Source organism: Temnothorax nylanderi, unplaced genomic scaffold (genome assembly GCF_030848795.1).
Source record: "Temnothorax nylanderi isolate EJ_2023f unplaced genomic scaffold, tnyl_v1.0 TNYL_tig0218_pilon, whole genome shotgun sequence".
NCBI lineage: Eukaryota > Metazoa > Arthropoda > Insecta > Hymenoptera > Formicidae > Temnothorax > Temnothorax nylanderi.
The window spans coordinates 1-21407 of NW_027249280.1; the positions used below are offsets into that span (position 1 = coordinate 1).

Genomic DNA, 21407 nt, shown 5'->3' on the forward strand with positions numbered 1-21407 from the left:
AATGCTTACGAAGCATTCCTCTTCTCTTCTTTCAATGAAGAAAGAAGGAGAAGAAGAACGCTTCAAAGCATTGTAGCGTCACGTTGACCGTAGCCTTAATCGTAAATAAAGAATCACATCTATCTACCTCTTTGTAAGTTTTTACAACTGATTTCGTCCTGGAGACGGCGCGGCGGTGGATTATTTCTCTCGTCAGGATGACAAAAAGGATGTAATGAGTCTCTCGTGCGATTATTATGCCTTCTCAGAAAGTTGGTAAGCTTTACTGTCAGCAGTTGGATAACGATCGGCGTTGTTGGAAAAGAACTGAAAGATCGACACTATATGCATGATACTTAATATTATTGGCGATGGTTAAAGAGAGAAAGAGACTGCAATATTGGTGGCACCGTGTACTCGCACGGCAAAACAACGAGATGAAGAGCAGCACGTCCTACATATTTTCTTTAGGTCTGAAGATGCTTATGCGTCAATCATGATTTATTTATTATGAATGAAAAATGATCGATGTATTACATGTATTACAAAAAATTTTATGCGAGCTATTTGATTAATATCTACCATAATGAAAAATAATAATATCTATATATCTATTAAAATAATTAAAAAGTAGTTTGTTTTTAATAATTCTAGTTCCAACGATAACCGAATGTGTAGATAAAAAATCTGTTCGTTTTTCTGTGTCAGATTACTGAGTGTCCAGATTTTATGGGAACCGTGAGACCTTGCGCGCTTGGACGCGTCACGCAAATATTTGTATAACTTTGTAACTTATTATTATTTTCTACTTGAAAAAATTCTGAATTATACACAAAATGATTATCGACATTGATTCGACGTCGGGTCAACTAAAACAGTCAAAAAGTTCGTCGATTAACAGTGATTCGCCGTCGAAGACGTCGATCAATTCGACTTAACCAGCTGTCAACTTTTTCGACGTCAAATTAACGTCAAATCGACGTTACCTTCTAACTGGGATAAGTTGCGATAAATGGACGATGACTAGCATATTTGCTACACTGTTGATTACCGTGCGGACGTGTATCACATTACGCTGTGCCCACAACAGAGCCTCTTCTTATTTCGAATTTAACTTTTAATTTGTTAATATTGTATGTTATGACCAACAACATATCTTTTTATTTTGAATTTAATTCTTTTATTTTATATATTACGCTAAGACCAACATCTTATGATGTTCTGCCGTTCTGCGGTAATATTGTTGCGTGTTTGTCATGATAGTAAGGTCATAGTAACATGATTTGAAAATCAAATAAGAATTATATGATTCAAAGTGCACTTTCAAAATGACACACGCGAGCGTGAATTAGTTATATAAATGTTTTCTTTAAGACGCTCCTATAAGTGTATTACGCGCGCATTTTGAAACTGCCCTTCGATAAAAATGAGCAGATGAGAACGATGCACTTTTGTCAGAGAACTAGTTCAAAGAGAGATAAGGTAGAGCAAAAGATTATAGACCTTTTAAAAATATCAATACATACACAAAATCGCAGCGGTTAATAGTGCACGATAAAACGATCGATGCGTCACGTATGGACGCTTTCAAACGATAGCATTTTATACTATTGTTCCTCCGATATATCCCAGTAAGCAAAAAACATACATATGTCAATGTGTAACTTTACGTCGAACAATCATATAGTCATTATAATCTTCAATTTTGGCTATATTTAAACCTTTTCTACACCTTTAAAATTAAAGCAACGAGACAAAAATAAAAAATGACCACAATTTGTGATATAAAGTATTAATTCCATTTCTACATAAAACAATAAATATAAAAACAAGTGCAGCATGTATTCCTAAGTGACTATATCTATGATTCATCTGGTATCTTAAATTATAAATATTTGTAATTAATTCACGCATACTCGTGCGTCATTTTGCGCGTGCACTTTGGATCATTCTTACTTGACTTTCATATCATGATTATATGACCTTACTATTCAACTGTTAGAATGGTAGAATGTTATCTGTTAGAATGTTCTCTAAATGTATTATCATCGTCATCCTTTATTACAGGAAAATGTAACAGAGGCCAAACAGAATGTGTTGCGTGAAAATTGAGCGCATGGATGGGCACGGACATCGTGTGTACAGAAGGGTTTTTAAATTAATTCTGTCATGTATGACAAGCTGTAGTTACAAGTATTTAATTAACTTCAATTAATTTTAATTAATTTTAATAATCATCCATGATACCTATGGCATACTCACAAATTTGAGTGCGGATGACTGCTTTGATGTTAAAATACCATACGGGCGCGCTAAGTATGTTGCTGCTGGAGATTTTGTCCATCTCTAATTATTATCTCTCATATAATTTGCCGTTTTCAATTTCTGCGCCTCTCATTACGCTATCTGTTACATTTCATAATTTTATTTTATTTTTTACAGTATTTTATACATTTTAAATATCTTCCGCATCCTTAAGACTACTGCAATTTGAGAGATACCTTCTGAAATATTGTATGTATTCCTTTAAACTCAATTTTGTCTACAAAGTATATTTTATGCGACATTCGTATTCTAATAATATACTTGGGATAATATTATAATTTCATTTCTTTTTTCACGGCATTATATTTCATTTTTTCTTTTGTGTTTCTTAATAAGTATTCTAAGTATTCTAGTCTGTACCGTTGCCGGCACTGGGATCTGTTTTTTCCGCCGGGGATCAAGGAATCATAAACACTCGCGAATCTCTTTTAAATTAATCACTTTATTTCAAATAAACTCCAAATTTAAAAGTACAATGGTTTTAATTATTTAGCGCGCATTGACAGTGGAACATTTACGCGAATGGAACTTTAGACTAATAGCTTGTTAACTTGAATATAACTCGTCTATTCTGAAGAAAAGACTGCCCGCCGCTTCGTCTTTTCTTCTCTATTTATTTGGCGGGCTCGATGTCCTGATACTGAATCGGTTGTAAGCGTTCTTATTATATAGGTCCACTTCGACCAAACTCCGATTAACTTAATCGTTGATTAGTCCATTGGAAATGACCAATCGCATTTGTCAATCTGCTTAATGAGCAAATGCGATTGGTCATTTCCAATGGACTCAATTCCAATCAACAATTAAGTTAATCGGAGTTTGGTCGAAGTGGCTCTTAAGTATCGAATCTTAGTAGAATCCAGGTGCGTTTACTTCGGTCGGATTCTGTTTTGGTACCGACTGTCTAACTGGGTCGCGGTTTATTTTTCATGTTTAATCCTTTTTTACCAATGCAGATTAACTTTGATCTTGGTTTAACTTACCTTTTATCTTTCTCTAATTTTAAGAACTGGAAAAAGATGAAAAGAGCAAGTTAAACCGCTATTAAAGTTAATCTACATTGGTAGAGAAATGGACATTAGACGATTATTATTTAACTACTGCTAAATTTGTTCGCTATTGAATATGCTCATTCCGTCAATAGGTTGTACTGTTAAAATATAGGTACATATTTTTTAATTTCTCATACATAATACAAGAGTCATCCAGATACATATACTGTGTGTGTATATATAGGTACATATGTTATAATATATATTTGCATATGTATACCCGAGAAAAAATGATTAGATATAATCACATATGATTATATAAAATCGACATTAGATATAATTAGATATAAAAAATGGCCCGATATAATTGTATATAATTGTATATAATTATATATAACCACATATAATTATATAACCATATATGGTTATATATAATTGTATGTGGTTATATGTAATTATATACAATTATATCGGGCCATTTTTTATATCTAATTATATCTAATGTCGATTTTATATATAATCAGATGTGATTATATCTAACATAATAAATATTTTATATATATTAAAAAAGAATTTTGTTAACTTCGATTAAGGAATAAAACATTGATAAATTTAGTGTATATTTTTTCAAAAGCTAGAATCAAAAGTGAAATGATTTACATATAACTTGGCGCTGCTTGGCGTGAGATACTGCCGTGTCTCTTGATATCATTCTTATACCATTGTTTGTCAAATTTTAAATACGAGAAATAAATCCTATCGGATGCCATCTATCGGATAATCCGAATTTAAGTTTATATATGGTTATATATAATCATATATAATCTACATGGATAAATGCTTAATTCTTATATATATACTTTATATATAAATTATATGAACTTATATATAATCATGTCAAAATGTATGTGAAACTTTTATATAATATATATATTCGATAGGATTCGTTTCTCGTATTTAAAATTTGACGGACAGTGGTATAAAAAACGGTATCAAGAGACACGGCACTGTCTCATGTCAAGCAGTGCCAAGTTGTAATATATGGAATAAATTATTTTACTTTTGATTCTATAGCCTTTGAAAAAATATACATCTTAATTTATCAATGCTTTATTATCGAAGTTAACAGTTCTTTTCCAATATATATTGACTATATATGGTCATATATGATTATATATGATTATATATAATTATATATAATCATATAGAGACAAAATTCATATATAATTGCATTATATATAATCATATATTTATATATAATTATATATAATTTTTTTTTCCCGGGCAAGTTCCATACGCACACATGACCCTGCAAATATTATTTTATAATACTGAATTATATAATATTATGTAACGAATTTTTGAATTTAATATCTATAATATATATAAAAACGATTCAAATAAATTTTTAAATTTAGGATTAAATATCTGCAGCATATATGATGACTTGCGAATCTATATCTATACAGATATAGTGCTATATCTGGTTGTACATAGGACAAGATTAGTCACATAATATATCTGGCTATATATGACTTCATATATAGTTGTATATAATGCTATATCTAGTTATATGTAGGGTGCACTACTCATATATCATTATATATCATTATATCTGGCTTTACATACATTTATATACGATTAGATATGGTGCTATATCTGGTTGTATATAGCGCCAAATTAGTCACATTAATATATCTGGCTATATATGACTGCATATATAGTTGTATATAATGCTATATCTAGTTATATGTAGGGTGCACTACTCATATATCATTTTATCTGGCTTCACATACATTTATATACGATTAGATATGGTGCTATATCTGGTTGTACATAGGACAAGATAGTCATATTAATATATCCGGCTATATATGACTGCATATATAGTTGTATATAATACTATATCTAGTTATATGTCGGGTGCAGTACTCACATATCAACATATCTGACTTCACATACATTCATATACGATTAGATATGGTGCTATATCTGGTTGTATATAGCGCCAGATTAGTCATATTAATATATCTGGCAATATATGACTGCATATATAGTTGTATATAATACTATATCTAATTATATGTAGAGTGCACTACTCACATATCATTATATCTGGCTTCACATAAAATTATATACATTATATACAAGTAGATATGGTGCTATATCTGTTGTATATGGGACCACTGATTGCACATGTGGCCATGTATAATTAGATATGACCCCATATAAAAACATATATAATTATATATAATTATATATATACCAGATATAATTATATATGATTATATCTAATCATTTTTCCCGGGTAATGTATGCATGTATGTATAAATTACATTTGTACGATAGTTTTTTACTTAAAATTAATTTTTTCCACATTATTCTCTTTAACCTATATTTTTGTGTGATAAAAGCACATTTTTTAAATTCAAACAACATTTGTATTAATTTATATTAATTTCTATTTTTAATCATACAGAAATGATGGGTGGAGTGGTAAATTGAAGACTAAATACTTAAAAGAATTGAAAAAATATATTCTATATCGTGCTGAATATTATTGGTATTCATCATATTTTATGGATAACGCAACTGTAACACAAGTACAAAACACAAATTTATTGTAAACTTGTAAGTTTGATTTTTATATTGTTTTTTAAGGTATAGTATGTTATTGGACAGTATATATACTCTTTAGTAATTTGAGTAATTATTCACCATAATTTATTTTGTCTTTTATTCTGCTATACACGGAAATTTTGCTTTTTATATATATAACGCTAGATGAAATTATATATAATCATATATACGATTATATATACTTTTATATGAATCTTATATTATGTATCCATGAGTGCATATATGATCTCTTGTTCATATCTAGTTATATTTTGAATTATATATGTCCATATATAATGATATATGGATCCATACATAATTTTATATAAAGTACCAAATATTATATATAATCACATATAATCATATATATTATATATAATTATATATAATATTTTTTTTTCCGGGCAGTATTCAGAATCTGCATTGATAACTTGGTGAGGTCTGCCACTCAACTAAAAAATAATTGCATTTACATGTATTTTTATCGATAATGTTCTGAATGTTTTCACAAAATTGTCCTTGTTTGCAGTGACTATAGCAGCGGCTGAGTGCAATTTTGCTACTTTTCCACTTATTTATTATATATATAAACCAATTGATTCATAGTTCTACTCTACTAGTGATTAGATCAACAATTATAATTAACAAATTTATTTTTTAAAACAATTTATATATATATATATATAATCGGCTTTATAATATCGGCTTTACAGGTATTCACTACATAGTATCTCCGACAACTCCTGCAAGTTTCATTGGGGCAAGTCACATTGGAGAGGGAGGCGAAAACCGAAAGCGATTGTCCCTAAGGTAGTTGAGGGTGAATAAAGTTTAATTTAATCGTGAATAAAGAACATCGATCACCTCTTCGTAAGCTTTTGCAACTGATTTCGTCCTGGAGACGGCGCGGCGGTGGATTATTTCTCTCGTCGGGATGACAAATGTGAAAGACAAAAGGATGTAATGAGTCTCTCGTGCGACTATTATGCCTTCTCAGAAAGTTGGTATGCTTTACTGTCAGCAGTTGGATAACTATCGGCGTTGTTGGAAAAAAACTGAAAGATCGACACTATATGCGTGATACTTAAATATTATTGGCGATGCTTAAAGAGAGAAAGAGACTGCGATATTGGTGGCACCGTTTACTCGCACGGCAAAACAACGAGATGAAAAGCAGCACGTCATACATATTTTCTTTAGGTCTGAAGATGCTTTATGCGTCAATCATGATTTATTTATTATAAATGAAAAATGATCGATGTATTACAAAAAATTTTATGCGAGCTATTCTGATTAATATCTACCATAATAAAAAATAATAATATCTATATATCTATTAAAATAATTAAAATAGTAGTTTGTTTTTAATAATTCTAGTTTCAACGATAACCGAATGTGTAGATTAAGAATCTGTTTCATTTTTCTGTCAGATTACTGAGTGTCCAGATTTTATGGGAACCATGAGACCTTGCGCGCTTGGACGCGTCGCTCAAATATTTCTTTAACTTTTGTAACTGTTATTACTTCTGCTTGAAAAAATTCTGAATTATATATAAAATATACGTTAATATATATGTAAAATCTAGAATAAATCGGCCGTATAGTTAAAAAAAAATGAGAAAGATAGTCTCTTTTTTAGCCCTCGAAACGATAATCCCCCTTTAATAATAATTAATTATTAATAACACTTTTCTTATTACGGTATACGTTTTTCTTATTAAAATATAAATAAAAATCAAAAGTTTCTTTAAATAATCTTTGACATCGATATTGAGTAGCATAACATATTTATTGACGGCTAACTTGACAACGGCCGAGAACATTATCGAACATAGCTGACCGCTCTTCACATGGCACGTGTAAGTGGCCGTCTTTTATCAATTAAAACGTTCATAACAGCAATTATATTCTACAGACCTGCTACGCCGCAGATTGCTGTTTTCTCGTTTTTTATAAGTTGCGATAAATGGACGATAACTAGCACATTTGCTACACTTACTACGTTTACGCGAGCGTTACTTCTGTAGTAACTTACGATAATTCCTTCGCGTAAACGGGATTTTGTAATAACTTACAATAATTTACTCCGCGTAAACGAGTGAATTATCCGAAGTTACTACAGAAGTAACGCTCGCGTAAACATAGTGACTGTCGATTGCCGTCAAGCGTCACATTACACTGTGCCCACAATAGCCCTTTCTTTATTTCGAATTTTAAATTTAATTTGTTTAATATGTTATGACCAACAACATATCTTTTCATTTTGAATTTTAATTCTTTTATTTTAAATATTACGCTAAGACCAACATCTTAAAATGTTCTGCGGTAATATTGTTGCAATGCGTGTTCTTCATGGTAGTAAGGTCATAGTAACATGATTTGAAAGTCCAATAAGAATTATATGATTCAAAGTGCACTTTCAAAATGACACACGAGTGTGCGTGAATTAGTTATATAAATGTTTTTTTAAGACGCTCCTATAAGTGAATTATATAATCGCGTAAAATTATGAACAGATAACTCTTGTATTACGCGCGCATTTTGAAACTGCCCTTCGATAAAAATAAGCAGATGAGAACGATGCACTTTTGTCAGAAAACTACTTCGAAGAGAGAGAAGGTAGAGCAAAAGATTATAGACATTTTAAAAATATCAATACATACACAAAATCGCAGCGGTTAATAGTGCACGATAAAACGATCGATGCGTCACGTATGGACGCTTTCAAAACGATAGCATTTTATACTATTGTTCCTGCGATATATCCCAGTAAGCAAAAAACATACATATGCCAATGTGTAACTTTACATCGAATAATCATATAGTCATTATAACCTTCAATTTTGGCTATTTAACCTTTTCTACACCTTTAAAATTAAAACAACGAGACAAAAATAAAAATGACCACAATTTGTGATATAAAGTATTAATTCCATTTCTACATAAAACAATAAATATAAAAAACAAGTGCAGCATGTATTCCTAAGTGATTATAATAAGACGGAAATTATGACACGTGTTTAGTGAATTTTTTAAAACTTTGCTTAAAAACTTTAGAAGTTAGAACTGTTTCTAGCGGATGTTAGTTAAAACCTAAGATAAGAACTAATATTTAATTTATAACTAAGAAAATGCAAAGTCCAAAATGCATTTAATCGCAATGACATTCGGTACAAGCAGGACGGCCTTTAAAAATATTGCTTATACCTTTTCCTTGATACTAGTACCAGATTAAATAAAATTAAATTGTTATACATATAACATTACTACATTTGCAGATGTAGTACGGACGCGCACCAAAATGATGTTTTATCGGAAAATAAACGTGGCTACATAGTACCAATTTCGAAAATGGATGTACTGGCGATAGTGTACAGGGACTTTCGACAGTCCCACGAAAAAGGCCGGGATGGCCTCTCTCACACTTCTCTCTGATATTACTCATTTTTCATTTATTCCATTTTCTTATTACTAAATATTGCTTATATTAATTAATAATATGAAATATTGATGAGGTATTATTTAGGAGACTGGTATGCATTCGGCAACTCTCCCCTATTTTTATCAGTGTAAGGGAGGGGGCAGCCAATCAGATATCATTAAACAGCTGCCTCTTGAAATATCCAACATGATTTTTGGCATGTTGGACAACCGATCTCTCCGGTCGGTTTCAACGGTGTCTGAAGCATGGGAAACGATATCTATGGATGAACGGAGACGCAGGCTCCGCCTTGCGAAATTAAATGTAAAATCTGTAAAACGGCAACCTGTAAATACAATAAAATTCTTACTTTCAAATTCAATGAACGAAACGGCAGAGCTATTAAGGTAGATCCCAATCGATCTCGCCGATTACGAACACGCACCTCCTTTAGAGATAAGAGAAGTAATCTGCGCTTTTGAATAGAAATGTAATGAAAAATAAATGTAAATGGCATGTGAGTAGGCATTAGTAGTATAAAGTAGTAGTAATAATAGTCAGATAGAACTAAGTTTTAATTCCTAACATCATCTAGATTTAAAAAGATTCTCTGTACTCTCGTTGGTTTTTCGTCTGTGTTGTCAATCCGATGTTCTGCACTAGAACCTATGAAATCATCTTTTTCACGAAGACTATCATAAGATGGACCGTAACCATAACGATAATTTAACCCTATTCGACGCTGCGTGAGAATCTATGGTATGTATTACTTGCTATAAAAGTTGCGAATAATTTCTAACAGAATATGAAATTATACATATGTATATTTGTATATTTGTCGTTTATTACCGACATAAATTAAGTTTATACCATTCCTTTTTATAAAAACTAGACATTACAGACGCGCGCGCTTCGCGCGCGCCATTTAGCTTTAACATTATGCTATTACTATTACACTATTAACCCTTGATACACACAACTGTCAAAATATACAATGACAGCTGCAAATAACTCGCACAACGCATCGAGATAACCAATCGGCATCGCGGAAAAGAGGCTTCAATTTTTCGATACAAACGAAATTCACTCAGTTAACACGCCTTTTTTAAAAGTGGATACAGATATTTGCCATACAGATAATAAAATGTTAATAAAATTTTTTCAATATTGTGGTTGGAAAACATCGTCGTTGAAACACCTTTCTTGCTATCTTCTTCATAACTTTATCCCAAGTACTATCTTTCTTGAGTTGTGCGATTTGTTCTAATGTTCCAGATTTTGTAGATTACTTGAATTCTTAAATGTGTGCGAGTCTTCTTAAAATTTCTCTTTGTCAATCTATTTAGAAATGTATAAATGTCTATTCAAGCGTAAGAGGGGCCAGCACAAGGCTCCAAATTTGGATTATTCGTCCTCTTTGTCCTGCGTTCTTCAGACAAGTCCATTTTGCCGAATATAGGGATTACCACCCTGGAGTGCACACAAAAATTATGATATTATTAAATAATATTATTATTATATGTATATTTTAATACTAAATTGCAATTTTATTAAATACAAACAGCTAGGATATAGTGCGTACTTTATTGATCACAAAACACATAAAACGTGGCCTTTACGCGGAGTTAATGAATTTTAAAGAAAGCTATTAAAGCTATTAAATTTATATAACACGAGTCACCTTTTTCCCTTTAGCTTATTGAATTTATTGGATAATATCGCAGATAAACCAATTGCTGCCCCTAAATCGCAGATCTTTTCTTTTCTTAGTAGAAGTTCGGTAGCAACAGACGTATTCTGATGTACCTCAATAATCGTGTGAAAAAAACCTCCCACAATTCCTTTCAAATTTTTATACCACGGATACTCATATGCACTGGAGAATCCAATTCTTTATTGGAAATTGTTTCTTTTCTAATGGATTTTTGATTAGAGGATCATATAGTGCAGACTGGACTTCCTGAAGATTTATTACATGTAAAGTTTTCACAAATTTCTGTTTCTATAATCCAAAGTGCAATCTTCTTCTTAAGATAAATTATGATTTATTGGATCAAAATGGAAAATAATTTTACAATTTACTGTTATACAAATGCACCTGTTCACTTACAATAACTTCTACATTTGGATTCAATCCTCTGATAGCCAACGCAATACCCGCTGTAAGTCCGCAACCTTTGATCGACGTTGGTAGTACCGAAAACTGCACCAACATTTGTCACGTTTTCCAAAATTTCTATGCTTAAAGTGGCTTGGCCAATGATCATATTTGGATGATCATTCCTATCAAAAAAATGTCATTTAATAATTCGGTGATAAGAATATAGATAAACTTATTAACAAATCAAGCATCTCTTGAAACAATAAAGTATGATTAGTATATAAGTGTATAAGGTCTTTATAATTGCATCCTTGAATTTAACTAATTTCTTCGTAATAAAATTAAATCTTATAATTATTAAAGATAGAAACAATTGATAAAAATATTATCTTTTAATGTTTTTTAACCGAAAAGGAGAAGTAACGCATTACTTTCGAACGCTGTTGTGGGTACAGTTATTACTTTTCAGTAACAAACTGTTAACGGTAAGTTTCTCTCATAACGTTAACGATAACGTAGTTACGCGCTTGATTATTACATAAGAATAAAAATTTAGAAAATTGTTTTTTAACGTTATTCAACTTTACTTTATACATTCCAATTTATTTGCAAGATTTCCACATTTCCTGACAGACAGTAAAATTATAAATAATAACTAATGTATAAAGAACTTGTATCAATGTTGCTAAAAATCGATCTTTCAGTTATTTAGCCAAATAAATTTTAAGTAACGGTAACGATAAAGAGTTTCTTTTATAAAATAACTTTTCTACTCTGATTTCAATTTAATTAAGATTTTAATAAAAAAGTATATCCGTCGATGTAACCCAGGTAACACATACACGTTTCAGAAATGTTTTATGAGTGTTTTTCCGAAACGTTTTATAACCGATTCCTAGAAATGTTTCTCATGAGTAAAAATGTCCACTCGAAAAACGTTCGATGGAACGTTCCTTTCCCGATAAAATAACGTTTAAAAAACTATTATAGAAACTTTTTGTTTTAATGATAAAGACATTTTAGATAAAGACATTTAAAATAACGTTTAAAAAACTATTATAGAAACTTTTTGTTTTAATGATAAAGACATTTTAGATAAAGACATTTAAAATTCCTACTTTTCACGTCGTTTGAACGTATTTATGACGTCTTTGAGACATGCGTGAGAATGTTCTAGAAGCTTTATGCATATACCATCTATGACGTTTATTCTTTTTCGAAGATATTCTTGAACTGGTGCACATTCGTGCAGTAAGTTAAAGTGAAACAAAATATACTTGTCTCACTCTAACTTAAATGCATTACTGATGTGCACCAGTTTATCAAGAAGTTCTTCAAAACGGAACACACGTATAAATGTTCTTTCAAGTCCACGTTCGACAGAACGTTTATTTTGCAACTGTTGGAAGTTTTCTAAGCTCAAATTTGTCCGATGACAAATAGATTAAGACCGGTAGGACAAAATTAATTTAAGTAAATAAGTGGACATATGTGCATGGATAAAACGATTTATTTTGTGCAATATAATTTTAAATGTTTAAAAAAGGCTATTAAAGCTCTTATATATATATATATATATATATATATATATATAATTTAGATATATATATATATATATTTGATGAATTCGACCGAATTTTTATGCACTTTTAAACTATGATTCATCTTCGCTGTACCATCGTTTCTTCTACACAGTTTATGTCAATGCAAATAATATTTAATTTGTTCGAAAGCTTTATCAAAATCAAATATAAATTTTCATAAATATAAGTTCAATACAAACTGCGATTTAACAATCGATTTTATTTTATCTCGGATTTTTTAGATACCCATATTATTCAACGGTTCGGGAACTATTGGCACGTATTGTATGACATTACATGTACGTGATGTTACATGTTTGTATGCAAGATTACATTTTCTTTTTATATGGCTTATTGCGGTACTTGATAAACATTTTCATTAACAAAATATAGGGCATCTCGACCATCAAAGACAATGCATAAGAACAAAGATAACTGATAGTAATGTATCCCACATTCATAACAACCTGGAACCAAAAGTAAAAAATAAATAATACATTTTTTACCGTATTTCTCTATTAATTTTGGAATTTCAAATATTTGTATACTTACAAAGGGCAGAGGTTCAAAATGAATCGACGTTTCACTGTATAAATGAATCGATTGTATGATAACCGGATTTAAAAGATAAGCGCAGTATGTGAGCCTGCTAAGAGGAATCCAGCCTTTGAATGAGAGTAACTGATTAACGATGCCTAAAGCAAAGTAAGCATACAATGATAAAAATAATGTTTTTAAACTATGACAATATTTAAAATATATCACTAATATATTAAGAATATTCCGATTTTTATAAGATGTATTTATGTATTAATGAATAAACGAACCTCCGTGTTTAGTGGAACATGCTATTACAACACATGCAATACATATGGCCCAAAGTATTCTGTGCAATGCTACATAAATAGAAGTAGCTAGAACGGATGTAAATCGATTGTAAGACAAAAAGAGTACGGATACTTTGCAAAAAATAGCCAGGCACCAACACAAAATTATATGTTTCTGAAATGTATGTCAAATTAATATGATACATTTTCATTTATGCGATACTATATAATTAATTTACATGGAACTAGTTAGTTTATATAGAATAAGTTTATATATTCCATAAGTTTTTCAATAACTATTTATTTTTAATATGTTATATAAAACAAAAGAAATATACTTTACATCTTTTAAGGCAAAATTATTCTTTAATTTTGCCAAAATGTAACCCGTAATTATCCCAATAATAAATGGACCTATTCTCATCCATGGTGGGATATAGAAGATATCTACAAGATTATACGGTTTATCACGTCTGTAACAATAAGAAAGAGCATCCTCTTAACTTGATTTCTCAATAAGTAAAATACTTTAGTAACTTACGTCGCGACATGTTCGTAAACGTGTGAAATATAACCGTTAAGAATAACTGAGCCTATTAAAAGTGCACTCAATATCGTAACAGCGGCATAGAAGTATCTGAAATTTATAATATATTTATTCAAGTATACTCGAAGAAGACATTAACTATACACAGTAAAAAATTTTGTGTCAATGGAAGTCCACTCTCAATTTTGTGTTAAAATAACTCATTTATCGTGTTATTTTTGACATTTAGAAATGTTATATCGACATTTATAACATTTCTAAATGTCAAAAATAACACAATAAATGAGTTATTTTAACACAAAATTGAGAGTGGACTTCCATTGACACAAAATTTTTTACTGTGTAATAGTTGGTTAACATACGTAGTCGACAATATCAACAGCGCCGTAGTAATTACATAGAATTGCATATCATTAGCTAGATACCAACTCCAACTTATGCACTGTAATGCAATACAAATTTTAGAAATGTTTTATGCGTCTCCAAGTATAATTTTAAATTGATCTTATCAAACGTGTTTGTACCATTGTATCCATTCCAAAGAAATTATTTATGTACAGAAGATTTCTCCACCAATATTTCGCACAAGTTTCGTGTGACTTTTCGTACATGTAAAATTGCGATGTTTTAACGAACCAAGCCGAGCTTAATTGCGCTATTCCTAACATAATCATGTAAGCCGGTGTCAGCCTTAAAAAAAAAATTTTTATTACAGCCGCGTGTAAAAAAGGAAAGTTATTATTTAGTTTACATCAAAATCAATATTCAAATTTCTTTGTAACATAAGTATTCTCTTATTTTGTTTATTACTGCAATAATTTTATTTTGTCGTTTGTATTGTTTTCTATGTTCTTGAAACACATCACAATAATATATACTTACCGAATAAATCTTTTTATCAGATGAATAAAGAATTCAATTAATTTTTCTCCGCAAAAAATCGGTTTTGGTACTTGGTTCGTCTTATCTCGCAAATACATATAAGTCACTAAACATCCGCTTGAAAGAAAAAAAATATCAACTGCTATTAATCCAATGTCAAATAAGTAAATATAACTCTCAATGTATCTCCGCAACCATACTTTATTGTCTGTGAACAAAGAAATTTTAGTTATGCGTATTAAACAATAAAAAAACAAAGCCAAAAATATTTATTTTACAAATTTATTATAAATTACTTGCCAAGAGAATTCAATGTAAAATGTAGACTATGTATTATGATTATCGAACACATGCTTAGAAATTTTAAGCCGTGAATGACGGGTATTGTGCCGGCGTCTAATTTTGTGCTAAATATTTTTCCCGTATTTGTGTAAGCGGAGAAACATATTAATATTTCTCCAATTTTACTTTTCCGATATGAAGACAAATTTATTTTCATTCCTATTTCTTTGGACACGTTTTCCACACCTAAATCATAATTCGATGTCTTTATAGTAATAATACAAAAATCAAAATGCTTTAATTAAGTAAGATCAATATTAAACAAGAGGGAATTCTATACACACGAATAAGCCATATGTAGCACAAGATGTAGCTACAAAATATTTTATAATTAATTATTAATTACTTAAAGTAATAGCTGATTGCGAATTGTTAATAATTTTAACACTGAAGTCGAAGACTTGATTTGTAGAAAATTGTAGCTAATAAAAACAGTAAATAATCTGTTGTAATGGAAATTATTTCTATAAGTTTTAGATATGACACTTACCATTACCAGTTTTATTTATCTCATTTTTCTTTTCACGTTTTTGATATGTAAATATATCATATATTGTTCCGATTGATGTCATGAGAAACGAAAACCCTAAGCCAACACTGCAAATAGAATATTTCTTGGTTGATTCTATTTTTATATTCTTTCGGAGGATTAAGATTAAAATTACTTATAATAATAGATTAATCTTTTCTGTTATAATATATTATTGTTGTGCATGTATATTGTCGAGTAATTACAATTTATATATTTCTTGAGACGTACCAGATAAAACGTAACACACTATTGGGTTGCATATTGTTATCATTTAGATCTTTAACCTCGATTAGCTGAAAATCCGCGGAGTAGAGATCATCGAAGATAACTCTGTCACGAAATATTCTTTCCAAAATAAAGCTCAAATTATTTATAGTGCACGATGCTGGTAAACAGAGTCCGAGCGTAATCACATTCTAATTAAGATATAACTTTCTGTATATATTTAAATGTCGAACGCATCCTTTATCACATAAAGATTTTATATACTTACCTCGTTAAACATATTTATGTGATAATGAATAGTACTGTTGTGTCTAAAATAAACTACAAAATAATTCATTTGGAAAGGTGGAAATTCCTTTCGCGGATCGCGATAATGCATGTTATTTAGTATTTTCTGCTGTGACATCTGTAAAGGAACCGTATTTATCGTATCAAGACACTGACTACGACTGCCCAGCCAATAATTATTTCCGTAAAGGAAACCCGGTTTAAAGCCACCACTGGAATCTAATACTAAAAATAAAATGAAAATTACAATGTTACTACTTATGCAAAGACAATAAATGACTAATTTTTACTTATTATCTATTAATTAATCATTCATTGTTTACATTAATTATGTAAAACAATATAAGAATATACGAGGGTAGTTCGATAAGTCAGTGACTTTGAAATAAAAGGATTTTCTTTTTACACAAAATTTAATTTACTTTTTAACATAGTCTCCTTTTAGCTCGATACACTTTGCCCAACGGTTTTCCAACTTCTTTAAGCCTTCAAAAAAATACGATTTCTCAAACTCTGCAAAATAGGCGTTTGTTTCAGCGTTTGTCTCCTCGTTCACTTGATGTGAACCGTTCCATGCGACGGAGCGTAGTCCCCATAATTATTTTTTAGCTTTGCTTCAGCTCCCTTAAAGGTTTTTCCCCGTAAAAAGTAGTGTTTCATCAGCACGCAAAATTCACTTTTTTCCATTGTAGCAAAGAAACACAAACTTATCTGCTTTCAAACACGGTCAAATTTCTATTTGACAGAGCTACTTGAAATTTTGTGTGTATACTTAAATAAGATGGCAAATTTCAAAAATAAAAATAAACCGTGATTTGAGCGCCATATCTTGTCAAAATCACTGACATATCAAACTCCCCTCGTAATCTTTATATGTTTAATCATGTGTGAACGTGTATGCTTGCGTGTGTTTGTGTGAGAAAGAATGAGAGAGGGATTGAGAGGGAGAGAATAAAGAATGATAATAGATTAGATTTTTTGTAGGGACACTTGAATAACTGAAGCTTGTAAAACGATTTTTCGAGAAATTTTCCAGATTGTAAGATCAAAATTCATTTTTGTATACATATATATAATAGAAGATATTCGGTTTTAATAACACCTTAAATAATGAATATACAATACAATAAGCACAAATGCGATATCTTAATTTATTACACTAATATTTTCATAAATATTATTATTTATTTAAGATTAAACGATATTAATATATTTAATTTAAATGGAATTGTATAATTGATCAATATAAATATGCTATACAGGCTAAAGATGGGTGGTATGTCTTTTTTACTAGCTTTCTAGATTTTAGATTGGAGTAAATGGAGTTAATAGCGATTCAGTTATAATTTAAAATTTTACGTACCTTTCAAGCTCCACAGTATTCGTTGATTGACAGCGTCTCGAAAATTTCTCAACTCCTTTCCGCATGACGTTGAGTTGAGAAGATCAGCTTTCGAAGCAATGGCATAAGCAGGCAATGCCTGAATACGAGCACTATTAAATTCTTGAGTATGTGCAGAGACGCAGAATAACGCAGCTAAGTTCGTACAGATGCAGAGAATAAACGCAAATTGCCGTTGCACCATTGTTACAATGGGTGTTCAGCCTGTAACAGTCACTTTTATTTCTTCGTTACTATGTAAATATCCCAGGTAGCACATTAACGTTTCAGAAATGTTTTATGAGCGTTTTTCCGAAACGTTTTATAACCGCTTTCTAGAAACGTTTCTCATGAGTAAAAATGTCCATTCGAAAAACGTTCGATGGTACGTTTCTTTTCCGATAAAATAACGTTTAAAAAACTATTATAGGAACGTTTTATTTTAATGATAAAGACATTTTAGATAAAGACATTTAAAATTCCTACTTTTCACGTCTTTTGACCGTGTTTATGACGTCTTTGAGACATGCGTGAGAATGTTCTAGAAGCTTTATGCATATACCATCTATGACGTCTATTCTTTTTCGAAGAAATCCCTGAACTGGTGCACATTCGTGCAATTAGTTAAAATGAAACAAAAATTTTTACTTACCTCACTCTAACTTAATTGCATTACTGATGTGCACCAGTTCAGGAAGTTCTTCAAAACTTGATCGTATAATAAAATAAAACACAAAATTGTGATTTTTTGCTTCACAGAATATACGTAATGTCCCGCTATCGCAAAAATTGTTTTTAATATTCACTATTTAAATAACATTCGAACGATTGGAATATTGTTATTTCTCCATATATTTCTGAGAGCTATTTTTGAAATATGAAAATATTGTCACAGATAATGCCTTGGTACACATTCTGCGTGAGTACATTGAGCCAACTTTAATTGAAACTACGATTAATCAAATCAGACATACCCACAAGGTACTTCGTAGATGCATTGGGCGGACCAAATTATAAGAAAATGTCAAATTGTTCTCTTTTCTTGCTTCCGTTTCCATTCTTCCGCTGCCATTATATCCGCACTATATCACAAAGCACATCTTTCTAAATGTGATATACTGACTACGCTAAGAAAAATATTCAAAAAATCTGTTTGATGAAGGTTGAAAAGAAACATGTGAATCTTTTCTAAATGTAAATATTGTACACACGAACAATTGCTAATAAAACCTATTTATTGTTTGACTCGAACGCGGCTATCTGCAAGTGGGAAGGCATTTATGGCACCGTGTGTATGTACTGTATAATATTATGTACAGTATAATAAATAAAACGCAAAATTTAAATCTTGGTAATTTTAAGCCGTGTCGTTCTATTTCTAATTATTTGATCCCCAGTTTGATATTTAGATTGAGGTTCATGTTTAATGCATTTATGACAAACTAAAACATTACTTATAGTTAGCAGTAGAGATTTATATAAAATTGTATAAAATTGTTTTTTTTATTTTGAAGGGTAATGTCTTTAGTAGCATTCGTCAGATTTTGAATTTATTCTTCCCCCCTGCCTTCTCTTCAAAAGTAAGAATGACGTGCTTTGTTTCCAAAATATTACGTCATTTGACACTCTGCGGGGTGGAGGAAATCTTTTTCTCAAATGTCATATTAATCATCATAAAATACGGACGTTTACTTGCAAATTAAGAAAGATGAGGTCTGTACTATTTATTTTCGCGGAGTTACGGCGTGTCAAAGTTACCTATGCATTCTTGTTCAATCACCGCCTGCATTAGCCTTACCCGAGGAGCAGTTGCTGATCGGATTTTGCTCATCGTGTGTGTGTGTGTGTATGTGCGTATGTGAGTGACAGCAGAGATATAACCATATGGGCGACTATTCCAGCCACTCGACGCCATATTTTACACAAAGAAGAAGAAGCAGAAAAATACTGCAGAAGTGACAAACCGTGGGGTCCTTATCTCTGCTGACACACGCATACAGAATCAGAGCTAAACATTGACACTGAGTAAGCTTCACGCGCTGAGACTCATATACATATATACGGATACCAATAATGTTAACAGCTTATGTGTTATCAAATCAATATATTTCCAACACAAATTAAAAAGCATTAATATTTACTATAATAATTGTTATTATAATTATTGTAATAAGATTGTACTGACAAAAAGGCAAAAGACAATTTTAATGTATGCAAGCTTATGATAAAACTTACTACTAAGAATTACTTCATATTGACAATTGTGTTTATCTACATTTGTTACAATGTTATAAAATGAAAAAATAGTATTTAAAAATTTAAATGTTCCGTTATAATTATGTTGTATATTTTCTTATTTAATGTAAAACATATTTAATCTAAGTTTAATATTTAGCATTCTTTTTATAAAAAAAAAAGAAATAATTTTTCCATGATATACATACAACAGAAATATGAATCCGTAATTGTATATGGAAGCAGAAAACTATTGTAAGATCTGAGAAGATAATTAGAGTAAGAAAATCAGTAACAAAACAAATTAATTATGATTACTTGCAGCAAATTTGATAACGATCTCTGATACACAATTTTGTATTTATTTCGTACATTCACTTTACAATATCGTACAAATTATGTTGTTACATCACTTATTATTAATCGCCATAATTATTACAAAATTATTAGTTTGTTAATTGCATGTAGAGAATGTATATATAAATAAATTAATTTTATAAATTTTATTATTAATATTAGCAAATTCAATTCTGAATTCAAATACAACGGAGAATTTCGCATAAATGTTTGTAATACCCAAATTTAGTATAAATTATAAAGAGCGATTGCTAATGTTAGAATAGATCCGCATATTAAAATTTTTAATTATTCATAAAGTATTATTTGTTTAGAACGATTGATTCTTCGTCGATTAACACAAGAAATGAAAGTAATTGATAACAGGGATAAGGAGAATATGTAGATATATCATATATTATTATCAATTAATATAATCTTTGACTAATTGTGGATCAAACAGGTTTGTAAGCCGTTATTTTTTCTCAAATGTCTATCACTTTATTAACAAAAATGTGTTATTTTACATTATCTATCTTACGGTGTTTATTTCCATTTATCAATTTCTGAACAAATACAAACAAAATATCTAACCGTGTGTCAACTTTGTAATAATTACATTTCAATAATATTTAATATAACCGGAAAAATTATTTATAAAAATTTTATAGTAATTTATTTTACATAGAATCAATACTATATGTTGATTAGAATTATAAATACAATCGGGATTATAAAATTAGATTACTAATACTAGAATTATTCAAATAATTTGAACGCTAGAATTTGACT

General features: G+C 30.2%; 1 protein-coding gene and 2 long non-coding RNA genes across 3 annotated transcripts; 1 reads left to right on the forward strand and 2 right to left on the reverse strand.

The window, feature by feature from the left end:
- Nucleotides 1-83: 83 nt before the first annotated feature.
- On the reverse strand, nucleotides 84-6915 carry LOC139779299 (uncharacterized). The gene is made up of 3 exons (XR_011719851.1): nucleotides 6780-6915; nucleotides 2242-2385; nucleotides 84-306 (listed from the first exon to the last, which is right to left on the reverse strand). It is a non-coding gene; the product is annotated as an uncharacterized lncRNA (long non-coding RNA).
- Nucleotides 6916-6949: 34 nt separating this feature from the next.
- LOC139779300 (uncharacterized) lies at nucleotides 6950-7533 on the forward strand. The gene is made up of 2 exons (XR_011719852.1): nucleotides 6950-7115; nucleotides 7346-7533. It is a non-coding gene; the product is annotated as an uncharacterized lncRNA (long non-coding RNA).
- Nucleotides 7534-10422: 2889 nt separating this feature from the next.
- On the reverse strand, nucleotides 10423-18410 carry LOC139779293 (nose resistant to fluoxetine protein 6-like). The gene is made up of 15 exons (XM_071717607.1): nucleotides 18027-18410; nucleotides 16644-16888; nucleotides 16379-16566; nucleotides 16109-16215; nucleotides 15577-15804; nucleotides 15277-15484; nucleotides 14919-15084; nucleotides 14757-14836; nucleotides 14389-14484; nucleotides 14191-14320; nucleotides 13848-14022; nucleotides 13573-13715; nucleotides 11447-13487; nucleotides 11018-11296; nucleotides 10423-10806 (listed from the first exon to the last, which is right to left on the reverse strand). The coding sequence occupies exons 1-13, from the start codon at nucleotides 18247-18249 to the stop codon at nucleotides 13350-13352; spliced, it is 2127 nt and encodes a 708-aa protein (XP_071573708.1). The 5' UTR covers nucleotides 18250-18410; the 3' UTR covers nucleotides 10423-10806; nucleotides 11018-11296; nucleotides 11447-13349.
- Between the last annotated feature and the right edge of the window lie 2997 nt (nucleotides 18411-21407).

Excerpts from the sequence above, each read along its gene's own strand:
- LOC139779293 (XM_071717607.1), bottom strand. The coding sequence starts at position 18,249 with ATGGTGCAACGGCAATTTGCGTTTATTCTCTGCATCTGTACGAACTTA. Across the intron at positions 13,716-13,847 it reads ATGTTCCACTAAACACGGAG|GCATCGTTAATCAGTTACTC; the intron begins GTTCGTTTATTC and ends ACTTTGCTTTAG. Across the intron at positions 13,488-13,572 it reads ATTTTGAACCTCTGCCCTTT|GTTGTTATGAATGTGGGATA; the intron begins GTAAGTATACAA and ends TTTTGGTTCCAG.